General features: G+C 40.9%; 1 protein-coding gene across 1 annotated transcript; it reads left to right on the forward strand.

Annotated features, from left to right (window-relative positions):
- The first annotated feature begins 10,072 nt into the window (after window positions 1–10,072).
- LOC146502307 (dynein axonemal heavy chain 12-like) lies at window positions 10,073–13,273 on the forward strand. The gene is made up of 5 exons (XM_085133343.1): window positions 10,073–10,186; window positions 10,299–10,419; window positions 11,313–11,489; window positions 11,623–11,794; window positions 11,909–13,273. The coding sequence occupies exons 1-5, from the start codon at window positions 10,073–10,075 to the stop codon at window positions 12,558–12,560; spliced, it is 1,236 nt and encodes a 411-aa protein (XP_084989469.1). The 3' UTR covers window positions 12,561–13,273.
- The last annotated feature ends 103 nt before the right edge of the window (window positions 13,274–13,376 follow it).

A 13,376-nucleotide genomic window follows, 5' to 3' on the forward strand; every position in this document is an offset into this window, starting at 1 on the left:
ATGTCTCTATGGTGCTAACATTCATGTAGCATCCCTTACCGGAGCTCGTGGTGAAATAGCTCGTCCGGCTGACGCAGCTCCCCACGGCCGAAATGTCACAGATTTCAGATCCTAATAAATAGCCATCTATTAACTTCTAGTATGTGAAGATAAATTGTGAATTTAACTTTTATTTTAGCTTTTCTTACCGGGATCTTTCAGGTAATTTGGCGGTTGCCTCGTGAATAATGGCTTCCACAACAGGAAATGTTGACGGACAGAAAGTCATCTCAAGGCATACTCGCCTTCTAGTGGCGGGGAGGGAAAATTACACCTCCAACCTTATTCAGCAGCACAACCCACAAATCTGATGTGGGTTACATCTGACTTTAGGTCAGAAGGGACTTCAGCAGATGGATGAGTAAACACACTCAGTATGCTTGTTTACTCAAAGGAGGGTTTTTTTTAAAAAAAAATAAAAAATTAATGCAGAGGGGTTCTATGAAGCACAGTCTGACTTTTTACCTTTCTCTGCACTCAGCTGCACCTGACTCAGTGAACAGGGGTACCTTAAAGCATGGTACTGCTCTGATGCTGGCCAGTCAGCGAGGCAATGTTTCCAGTGTCGAGTTTCTTCTGAAGCATGGAGCTGACCTAAACATCCCCAACAAAGCCCAGGAGACACCGCTGTTTGCAGGTGAATTGTGACATCACAGTGACATAATACAGAAACTGCTTTAGTGAAGGTGTCACATGTACTACCTTCAGTGGTTTGAATCATATATATTTAAGGAGCTTGGAAAGAAAAACGACTTGGTTTCTTTATGTTTCTTTAAGACATTTCACCTCTCATCCAAGAAGCTTCTTCAGCTCTAAAACCAAATGGTGGACAATCCCAGGTATTTAAACCCTTGTGGGAGTTGTCCCTCAATTGGGTTAGAACCAATGTAACCAATTGTTCATGTAAATGGGGAGTCCTCTTTCAACACTTTCTCATCCCAAAGTGTAACATATTACGCCATGTGACAAATTGTCGGTATGTTAAATATAAGGCTATGGTAAGGAATAGGATTAAGGTTAGGGTTGGGGCTGGAATACACGGCTGGAACATGTATTACCACCGGGAGCATCATTCTATTCCCTGAAGTCACTAAATTAGCCCGATTCCATCCACAATCCGGCGCATATCATAGGTACATGCAAGGGTACCTTTCGCTTTCCTATGGGACACCTCGGGACGTGACAAATCGTGGGTATGTTATGCGTCGGGAATGAGAACGGTCTGCCTCTTCACACATTAAGGTTAATAATGGAGTTCTACAAGGTTCTGCGCTAGGTCCAATCCAACATTATACATTATTACAACATAAACCCTAAACCCATATACATTCATTGCTATGCAGATGACACCCAACTTTATCTATCCATGAAGCCAGATAACACACATAAATTGGTTAATACCATATACCGTTATTACCGGTAGTTCCCAACTTTAAGAAGGGGGACCAAAGGGTATGATCCAACTATAGGGCAATCACGCTCCTCAGCCTCCCTCGGAAAATCTATGGCAGGGTGCTGTAATGGAGACTTGGTCTGTTAGTTGAACACAGATACAGGAAAAGCAATGCAGTTTTTGTCCTGGTCATGGAACGCTGGACCAAGTCTATTCTCTGAAGAATATTTTAGGATACATGGGTGTTTGCCAAACTAGTCTAGATCTGTGTTATGGACTTATGGAAGCATTTCACTGCTTCCTTTATAGTGGAAGTGATCCAATCAAAAATGATCTCTAACCCTTTTATATATTTTAGTTAACTGAAACAACTTTAGATTTAATCTATGATAATCTTATGGTATTTAGTTTACTAAAACTGGACTAAAACTAAAAGAATTTAGGTTCCCAAATTATGACTGAAACTAAATTAGATTTTAGTCAAAAGACTATGACTAAAACTAAGTCACAATTTGCTGTCAAAGGAGGCCCTGAGGCAGACCCAGGACACGCTGGAGAGACTAGATCTCTCAGCTGGCCTGGGAATGTCTTGGTTTTCCCCTGGATGAGTTGAAGGAGGTGGCTGGGGGGAAGGCGTCTGGACATCCTTACTTAACCCTTATAAGGTTTTTGGGTTCGTGCAGGGGCGGATCTAGAGACATTTTCTTAGGGTGGCATGGAGGTGGCAAAGAAATCAAATGGAGTGGCAAAATCAAAGCCTTTTTTTCAAACACATATGCAGGTGGTTACAATATGGCTAAAATGATTCAAATGCAGTAAGTATACACATTTTTCATATAAATATAGTCTTGTGGAGGTAAACACAGACAATACGAGAGCTCTCGATTAACACTCCTCGTTTATTACTCATGACCACACAACTGAATACTTTTCCCTCCAAAACACAGCAACAACATTTCCTGAGAACTGGGTGTAAGTGGAGCCCTCTGGCGCCTATAAGCGTCATGCCTGACAAAAACAAACTGCAAAGAGTCCAACGATCTCGGAACAAAAGTATCGGGCAGATAATGGCGCACTGGGCCAGGAACAGAAAACGAGTCACTTCGGGGACGGAGAAACAGCACAGAGGGAGCGAAGCAAAGGACGGGGGTGGGCTCTCGGGCAAGTATTCCACGGAACCTGGAGGGGTTGCCCGAGGACAAATTCAGCCAGGGAAACCCCGAGGTCTTCTTTAGCTGCGCAGCGCAACCCCAGTAAAACCCACGGAAGGCGGTCAACCCAGTTGCCATCTGTGAGAGAAGCACAAGGTCAGGCCGCGGCCTTAAGCGACCGGTTGGAAAGCTCGCACATCCCACTGGTCTAGGTGTGGAATGCAGTAATTCGGTGGACCTTGACCCCGAGGCCGTCAGCCATGGCAGACCAAAGCTTCGAAATGAACTGGGGGCCCCTGTCTGAGGTGATGTCGGCGGGGGGACCGAAACACGAAACCCACGTTAACAAAATTGCCCTGGCCACCGCTGCTGCTGTAGTGGACGCCAGAGGCACTGCCTCGGGCCAGCAGGTTGTGCGGTCCACTACAGTCAAAAGGTGCGTGAAACCTTATTTTATTTTTCTTAATGTTATTTATATAATGTTTAATTTTAATTTTTAATATATATATATATTTTTTTCATTTTATTTATTTAATATTTTTTCCAATTTACTCGCTTTTTTTTCTCTCTTTTTTTTCTCCTCAATTTTCTGTTCTTGTGTTGGTATGATGTTTTTTTTGTATTTTAATTTCTCTTTTGTTTAACAAGAAAAAGTTAAAATGATTGGGAAAGAAATGTTTGAGAAAATATGTCATGTAAGATGCATACAATACAATGTATATAAGTTTGTATAATCTCTTGATAAACAAATTTAAAAAAATAATTATAGAAATAATTACTTTTTCAAACTGAGATTCGATGGCCTTGGCTCAATTTTCTGTGAGGAACATAAATCCGAAAACATTCACACTGACACCCCCCCCCCCCCCCCCCCCCGTGTCACCCCCCTTCACATTTCTATCACATACAGGGTCTTTCGGGTCCACTGGACACATGTCTAGGAACATTATGGAAATCTTAGGTCTTGTGTACCCTCATTTTCCCTTCTTCCTCCTCTCTGGGCCTGCGTGTGTGAGAGAGAGAATGAGAGAGAATGAAAAAGTAAAGCATACGAATTGACCAAGGTGTTACCCACTAGTGCTGTTCCCGCACAAGATTGTAACACTGTTGCAAAATTGGAGCACCCAACACTGTCTGCATCCACATTCCCACACATTTCACCCTCTGTCTTGAGGGAACAAATCTCGGGGACCTGACACTATAAATATCTCTGTAGTTGTGGTTCCATACCATAACTGATCAAGATGGTAAAGCGATTCTCTGTTCAGACTGCCTTATAGTTGATATTGGAAGAGACAGACGGTTTTGATGGTGATGCAAAGGAATAAGTTTCAGAATGCGAGGATCATATTTCTGAAAATTCAGAGTGTGACACTGAGTTAGAATTGGACGATGAGCACCAGCCAGCTCTGAAGTATAAAAGACTATCAGTACCAGCCCGTGAACAGCCAGCCATAGGACCAGCCTGTCAGCAAGCTTCAAAACACAAGCAAACCTCAGGACCAGCCCGCCAGGAGCCAGCCCCAAGACCAGCAGGTGAGCAGCAAGCTACAGGACCAGCCAGTGAGCACGCAGCTATAGGGCTTCAGAATCCCTGTGAGATGAAGAAACTGGCCAACGATGTTGTTTCTGGTCAATGATGTCTCTGACAACTTTCAAAATGATTTCCAAGACCATCTGTTTTGATGACCGTGATGATAGAACAGCTCGACGGCAGAGAGACAGGCTAGCTATCATCAGGACGGTGTGGAACAAATGGGTGGCCGGTCTTCCCATTTTACAACCCTGGCCTCAATGTCACCGTTGATGAGCAGCTGATGCCATTTCGGGGCCGCTGCCCATTTCGGCAGTATATACCATTTAAGCCTGCCAAGTATGGTATAAAGATTTGGGCTGCCTCTGATGCTGCTTCATCTTATGCATGAACTTCTCTACCCCGAAAAAATGACAGTGACAAACCAGCCATCATTGTGAGATTTGCAAACAGAAAACACAAAACAACACTGTTAAAACAAGGAAAGAAACTGAAAGGATCCGATGTCTTCATGAATGAACATCTGATAAAAAGAAATGCGGACATTGCCAGGAAAGCACGTTATTTGAAGAAACAGGGAAAAATTCAAAATACATGGACCACCAACTGCAAAGTATTCATTAAACTCAATGGAACACCGGAACAAGCCAAAGTGTTGGTCATCAGAAATATGGAGGAGCTGGACAAATACTGAGGTTCAACTTACTCTGGAGGTATGAATACACATGTGACGTGACACACAACACAACACATGGCACAGTCCAAAAGAACTTCATCTGCATCCGACAACAATATCAATATAACTCATTGGAATTCTCTCTATGATAATCTGGAACTGAAAACATTTCGATACACAGACCATAATGTTCTAGACTTAGAAAAGGATATAGACCCGGAAAATAATTTCTTCTACAACATCAGCAGTAACTGCTGCTACTTCACTGATGAACAGTTTAAGCACACCATCAACACGGAAAATAAATTATCAATAATCCATTTTAATAGCAGAAGTCTGTATGCCAACTTCAACAATATAAAGGAATATCTAAATGACTTGACAAATCCATTTGGAATTATTGCCATTTCTGAAACATGGATCAATGCGGAGAAAGGACTGGACTTTGGACTGGAGGGATATGAAGTGAATTTTGTAAATAGAAGGAACAAGAGTGGAGGGGGAGTAGCTGTGTATGTGGATAAAAACCTAAATTACAAGTTGGTAGAAAGTATGACTACTGTTATATACTATATGATATATACTACTATACTATATGATATATACTACTATTGATAATTTATTAGAATGTATAACAATTGAAATTTATAAGGAAAAAGAGAAAAATGTAATAATTAGCTGTATATATAGAACACCTGGCTCTAGTATTCAAGTATTTAATGACTTCATAGAGGAAATATTCTCTAAAACAAATCAAAAAGTTATGTTTATCTGTGGTGATTTTAATATTGACCTGTTGAATCCGAAAAAGCATGACCGACGAATTCCTAAACACTATGTACAGTTTGAGTTTACATCCTAAAATAACCAGGCCTAGCAGAATTACACCACATTGTGCCACCTTACTTGACAATATTTTCACTAACAATATGGAAAACAACATTGTGAGCGGAATATTAATTAATGACATCAGTGATCACCTACCAGTTTTTGCAGTTTATGACACTAATTATAAGAAAAATCAGCATGAAGAACAACTGAGATACAGACGTGTAAAGACAGAAGAAACTATGAATGCACTTAAGAATTGTCAGGGTTCTGGGTCTGAGCAACCTAGGATCCCTGAGCAGTTATGGACTTATATTATATGTATATTTGGTGTTGCTGTCCCTCTTCTTCCTGTTTGCGGATGTGTGTATGTGTTTTTGCGAGCGCCGGTTTGCGGGAGCCTTCAGGCCTGGTGGGTGTGGCCCTGCTGGTGGACTGGCCACACCCGAAGCCACACACCTGCTCCTGATCAGGCCTCGTCGGGGGAGCTACTTAAGAGAGTCTTGGAGCTCCCACCAATGCGGGATCATTTCGTGAGACTTCCCGTCAGTTTGCCAGTTGGTCTGTTTGTGAGTGTGAGCATACCAAGTGAACTGAGGGTACTAACTACTGCCTCTATTTTCCCAGGAAGCATTGCTGGACGAGAGGGCAGCAGACACAGAGTGCACTGGCACGAGGGAGCGGACACACGAGCACAAACACTGGGAGAAGACACGGAGTGGAAGTCGGGAGCACACGGGGATGTATTGTTGTGTGTACAGTTTTCACTGTAAATAAACGCACTGCTTGTACATAGAGCACCGCGCCTGGGTCCTCCTTCCCCACACCCCCCCACGGTTTGCCATGCCAAACCGTGACAAGAATGATCTATTAAATCAGGACTGGGACAATGTGTACAAAGAAACTGATATTGATATTGCATATGGCATATTTTTAAGAATATTCATGGAATTGTACGATAAAAACTGTCCAACAATAAAATACAACAGAAAGCACAAATATTCAGAAAGACCATGGATCACTAAGGGTTTACAAAATGCATGTAAAAAGAAAAATACACTCTATAGGGAATTCCTAAAACAACGAACAAAAGATGCTGAAAATAAATATAAAAAATACAAAAATAAGTTGACCAATATTATACGTGTATGTATAAAGGAGTATTATAGTAAAATATTGAACAACAATAAACATAATATGAAGGGAATATGGGATGTTTTAAACGATATCATTAAAAATAATTCTGGACAACAAAGTTATCCTCAATACTTTATCGACAATGGCAATATTATGGAAAACACTGCTGATAAGGTCAACAGCTTTAATCATTATTTTGTAAATATTGGACCAAAACTGGCAGAACAAATTCCTGAGTCACTGCCATCAGTAGACTGTAGTGAAAACCTGATTGATAGGAACCCTAACTCAATGTTCCTCACATCAGTGGAGGAAAAAGAAATAATTGACATTGTACACATGTGTAAATATAAAACATCTACTGATTGTAATGATATTGACATTTTAAGGACATTTCGTATCACTGCTATGCAGATGATATTCAGTTATATATCTCCTTTAAGCCCCATGATGTTTCCAAGCTACAGATTTTGCATAAGTGCATAGACTCCATTAGATGTTGGATGGCTGGAAACTTTCTTCAACTAAATGAGGAGAAGACTGAAGTTCTTGTTTGTGCTCCTAAAAATGTTGTACCTAGTGTTATGGAAAACTTGGGTCCACTTGCTACATTTGCAAAACCGTCTATCAGGAGCCTTGGTGTTAGTATTGACTCAGCTCTGACTTTGGACGCCCATGTAAAATCTTTGGTTCGCTCCTGTTTTTATCACTTGAGAAACATTGCTAAGCTGAGTCCCATTGTATCGCGCTCCGAATTAGAAATTGTTATTCATGCATTTGTTTCATCTCGTCTGGACTATTGTAACTCTTTGTTTACTTGTTTATGTAAAGCCTCTTTGGAGCGTCTCCAAGTCGTTCAGAACGCTGCTGCAAAGCTTCTGACCAAGTCCTCCAAATTTTCCCATGTCACACCCCTGCTGATTCAGCTGCACTGGCTCCCCGTTAAATTCAGAATCCAGTTTAAGGTTTTGACCTTGACTTTCAGGGCTCTGCATGGACAACCACCAACATATATAAGTGAACTTTTACATGCATACATTCCCAGCAGGTCCCTGAGGTCATGTGACCAGGGCTTGCTTGCTGTCCAACACACGAGGCTGAAAACAAAAGGCGACAAAGCTTTTGGAACTGTGGCCCCCAGATTGTGGAACTCTCTCCCTTTGAGCCTGAGATCTGTGGACTCAGTGGTCGCTTTTAAAAAACAGCTAAAAACTCATCTTTTTAAACTTGCTTTTGGTTGATTTTTATTTTTAGGTTTTAGCTTCTGTGAAGCACTTTGTGATTTTTATCTTGAAAGGTGCTATATAAATAAAGTTTTACTTACTTACTTACTTACATGAAAATCGTCAAGAAGGTCATTGAAGGAATTGTAGGACCTCTAACATATATTTGCAACTTATCATTTCAGACGGGAAAAGTGCCAAACAAAATGAAAATAGCTAAAGTTGTGCCGCTGTATAAAACTGGGGATAGACGCCACTTCACAAATTACAGGCCTGTTTCTTTACTACCACAATTCTCCAAAATCCTAGAAAACCTGTTTAATAAACGATTAGACAAATTCTTAGATAAATATAAATTACTCTCTGACAGTCAATATGGATTCAGATCAAAAAGATCAACATCTCTGGCATTAATCGAATCAATTGAGGAGATTACGAATGCTATAGATCAGAAACAGTATGCAGCTGGAGTATTTCTGGATCTCAAGAAAACATTCGACACAATCAATCATGACATATTAATTAATAAACTGGAATGGTACGGGATCAGGGGGGTCGTACTGCAATGGGTGAAAAATTATTTAAGTGACAGGAAACAATTTGTGAAGCTGGGTGTCCATTCCTCATCATGGTTGGACATTGCTTGTGGTGTTCCACAAGGCTCTGTACTGGGTCCAAAATTATTTATTATTTATATAAATGATATTTGTAAGGCATCTGATATATTAAAATTAGTATTATTTGCAGATGACACAAATATTTTTTGTTCTGGGTTGAATATAAAGGAGCTGCTGGATACAATTACTTCAGAAATGTGCAAAATTAAAAAATGGTTTAACAGGAACAAACTATCGCTAAATCTAAGTAAAACTAAAATAATCTTATTTGGGAATTCCCTTAGAAATGCACAAGTGCAGATTCATATAGATGGTGTGGAAATTGAAAGAGTACTTGAACATAAGTTTCTTGGTGTGATTATAGATAATAAATTAAACTGGAAGTCTCATATAAATCATATACATAACAAAATTTCAAGAAGTGTCTCAATCTTGAGTAAAGTAAAACACATTCTGGACCACAAATCACTCCACATTCTCTATTGTTCCCTGATTGCACCATATTTGAATTACTGTGCAGAGGTGTGGGGCAATACTTACAAATGTTCGCTATCATCAATCTTTATATTACAAAAAAGGGCCATAAGGATAATCCATAAAACTGGTTACAGAGATCATACAAATCCACTATTCTTAAAATCAAAAATTCTAAAATTCACAGATCTGGTTCATTTTCTCACTGCACAAATTATATATAAAGCAATAAATAACCTGCTTCCTGACAATATTCTAAAAATGTTTTCTAAAAGGGAACGGGGATACAATTTGAGGGGGGAATTAAATTTAAAACATCCTCGTATCCGTACAACATTAAAAAGCTTTTGCATCTCTGTGTGTGGAGTGAAGCTGTGGAACAGACTAAGTAAAGATATAAAGCAATGTCCGAGCATGGCACAGTTTAAAAAGCGGTTTAAGGAGATGGTTTTTACAGGGTGCAGGGAAGAGGTAGAGATTTCATAGGGTGTTCTTGTCTAATATTTTCATGTGTGTGCGAGTGCGCGGGTATGTTGGTATGGGTATATATATATTTGTAGGTTGTGTATCCTTTGAGGTGTTAATGGGGTTATTGAAAATGTGTATATGTGCGTATGTGTATATACGTATGTATGGATAGATAGAAAGATATATGTATATATATATTAAAAAAATGAATAATAAAAAAAAATACACATGGCATATTATGTAATTGCAAGGAGGTATTTCTGTAGTCTATTGATTACTAGATAGTGGAAAAGGGGTGGGATTAAATAAGCTTATGCTTCTTCCTGCTCCTTTTTGAACATGAAAGTTATTTGTAGTTGTGGTTGCTCGTTTTCCTTTTGTTTTGCTTTGTTCATTTGTCTTTTTTAATTCTATGTTGTTGTACCTTTTCAACATGTTCAAAATAAAGATTCAATCAATCAATCAATCAAACTTGCAGGTCTACTCAGAGAAACACAATGGAGGAGCCCCTGAGAAAAATCAAGGCGTGAGAATGGTCCTCGATGTGGCTCATGGACTTTCCATGTGCATCACGTGCGACAATTTTTTCACATCGCACAAGCTGGGACAGGAGCTGCTAAAGCGGAAGCTTACTATGGTGGGAACAGTACGAAAAACAAATCTGAGGTCTCCCAAGCTACTGAAAGGAGAGGGCAGGCCTGTTCAGTAGTCAAAGTGTGTACACGGCTGATACAACCCTGGTATCATATGTACCAAAGACAGGTGCTGCTGCTCATGAGTACACTGCACAGGGATGGGAGCACCAGTGGCTAGGAGAATCAAAAGCCCGAAATGAGGTGGACAACCTTAATAAGCTGGTGACTACTTACAGCTGCAAAAGTAAGACCCTACGATGGCCTTTAGTGATATTTTTTGACATGTTGGATATCTCTGCGTACAATGCCTTTGTCATTTGGATGTCACTGAGCCCAGAGTGGGGAAAGCTGCAGAAGAGGCATCCCCAACATTGGTGAATAAGAAAAGTGGTCATAAAAAGTGACCAAACACAAAGGTGGATTTCCGGGATCATGCCTCTTCTTCCACAGAACATTATCCCTTGGAATGCCACCTACTCCAGAAATATTAATGCAACACTGTTTAACAAACTTAATGCATGGACTTTCTTGTAACAATGTAATGCATCAAGACTGAAGAAGACACTTGGATAAGAAAAGAAATGTTTCTCCCATTGAAAACGGTATGTCCAGAAGAACAGAATCAACATTTTGTGATTTCCTTAGCTGGATGGTTGAGTATGCATCAAGACAATGCAATGCCCGATTTGTGGTACACTTTGTAGTTTTTGTAAAGAGTGGCTTAACAAATATACAACATATTCTTGCTTTGTAGTATAAGCCTCTGATAGAAGGCAGTGGTTGGGGAAGCAGAAGTGGGTTTGGTACACAGGTAAAGCTGCTTGTTATCAGTGAAGCAATAAAAACTGATAATACATTTACAGAAGATATGACCAAGAGATGGTAGATAGAAGACAAGCAGGTGAGCCTCAGGGGGATAGGATTTAAACCGGTCTAAGGGCTGTCAGTGATTCCAGTTGAGCCTAGTCTGTCAAGAAGGATGTTATGAGATATAGTGTTGAAGGTTAATGGCCAGAGTCAGCTACCATGAGGAAGCTGTGTCTGTACTATTGACATTGGAGTAGTGTAAGTTTGTAAGAGTTAATCGTTGACTGAATAGTGTTACAGACATACTGATGATCTCTTGCTGTGTTCCAGCCTGTGAGAATCCAAACCAAGCCATCGTAGAGCTGCTCCTGAGTTCAGGAGCTCAGGTGAACCACTCCTGCATTCAGGGGGGAACACCTCTTCACGAAGCCTGCAGACATGGACAACTGAAGCTCTGCAAGATGTTACTGGATGCTGGTGCCAATCTTAAGCTGAAAAACATCTATAGTATCCAGCCACTCTTTACCGCTGCACAGCATGGACATGCAGATATAATCCAACTGCTTGCACATAAAGGTCAGTACTACATACCTGGATAAGAACTATCTTTACTATCAGAAACTGAATGTCTGTTTTTCAGGTGCAGATATAAATGCACAGGCAGGAGACAGAGCCTCGCCGCTATATGAAGCCTCTAAAAATGGTCATGTTTCAGCTGTGGAGGCACTGCTTACTTTAAAAGCTGATGCCAACAGAACCACAAAGGCTGGACTGCTACCTCTTCATGTGGCTGTTCAGAACAACCATGCACGGTCTGAATAACTTATAGGATCTATTACTGCATGAGTCTGAACTAACCTTTTATTAAAACCTTTTCTGGATTCAAAAGGTAACTCCTTGAGAGCTCTGTGCTTCTGTGTTTTCAGTGTCGTATCCATGCTGATCCCAGTCACCAGCAGGATCAGAGTCCAGCGCTGTGGGATCAGTCATTTACACATTGCTGCAGAAAGGAACAGGGATGAAATAATGGAGCTTCTCATCGAGGCTGGCTTTGATGTCAATGCCAAGCTGTCGCAGGACTGGTCCAGGATCTATGAAGACCACCGAAGTACAGCGCTCTACTTCTCAGTCTACAATGGAAACCTAGAAGGTACAGAGATGCAGCTGGTTGCTGGAGCAAACCCCAACCTAGATGTCTTCAACCCATTACTCATTGCTGTCCGGCTCGGCTGGGTGGACATGGCAGCGTTGCTGCTGAGGTACGGTGCTGATGTGAGTGCTCAGGTCTCCACACAGCCGTCCTCATTCCCATCAGCTATCATGCTCAGCATGGACACTCTTCCTGTGCTCAAACTGCTCTTGGACCATGGCTGTGATGCCCAGTCCTGTTTCGAGTGTTCCTATGGCCAGAAACCACATCCTGCCATCGCACCATCACCACGTCCCATTGAAGAGCTGCAGTTTAGCGGAGATTTTCCACCACAGCACCACCTTCAGGTGAGTTGTGAATTAAAATCTGAAATGAGAATTTCTATGTGCTTGTTAGTGAGGGTCTTCAACTGTATTTCAGTTTTGTGAGGCCATCTCCAGCATGTCTTTTTGCCCAACACCTGGTCCAATCATCTTGATGCTGCTGGACTATGTCAGCCATATACGATTATGCTCTCGACTGGTTGGAATCCTGGAGAGTCAAGGCAACTGGGCACTGATCAAACTAAAAGCTTGTAAGAAACCTGAACCACACACACATGTGACAGGAAATTAATAATAATACTATAATAACCATATTTATTTGATTTATCACCTAGATTTGGACTTGAAAAGTGGTTTCTTTAATTAATTAAGATTTTAAAAATGAACCCTTTAGCAGTTGTCTTAACAAATGTAATTCGTAGTCAAACGGAGTCTTGTTGATGGTCTAGATGAGGGGGTTAAGACCTAAGACCTTTTAGGTATTCAAAAATCCATATGTGAGGCTTTTCTTGTACAGTAGTCAATCCAAGCAGTGCACAGGTTGGTCAGTCTGATCTTACAGTCTTGGGTGACTGCACTATCTACCAGTAGCTGGTGTTTTGCCCCTCTAGTGTTCCTGGCAATTCTTTTCTGTGCCCTGGACATGTATTGAGCCTTGCGCCTGTTCATTCTGGCCACTATGATTCCTGCCAGGAGCTTCCCTGTGGTACTGAGGCAGGTTATTGGCTAGCAGGAAAAAGGAACATTTGAAGCCTAATCTTAAAAGTAGAGATAGTATCTGTCTCCTGAATCCAAACTGGAAGCTGGTTCCACAGAAGAGGGGCCTGAAAAATGAAGGCTCTGCCTCCTATTCTGCTTTTAAATACTCCAGCAACAAGCCTGCAGTGCGAGAGTGAAGTGCTCTAATAGGGTGATATGGTA

Source organism: Neolamprologus multifasciatus, chromosome 15 (genome assembly GCF_963576455.1).
Source record: "Neolamprologus multifasciatus chromosome 15, fNeoMul1.2, whole genome shotgun sequence".
NCBI lineage: Eukaryota > Metazoa > Chordata > Actinopteri > Cichliformes > Cichlidae > Neolamprologus > Neolamprologus multifasciatus.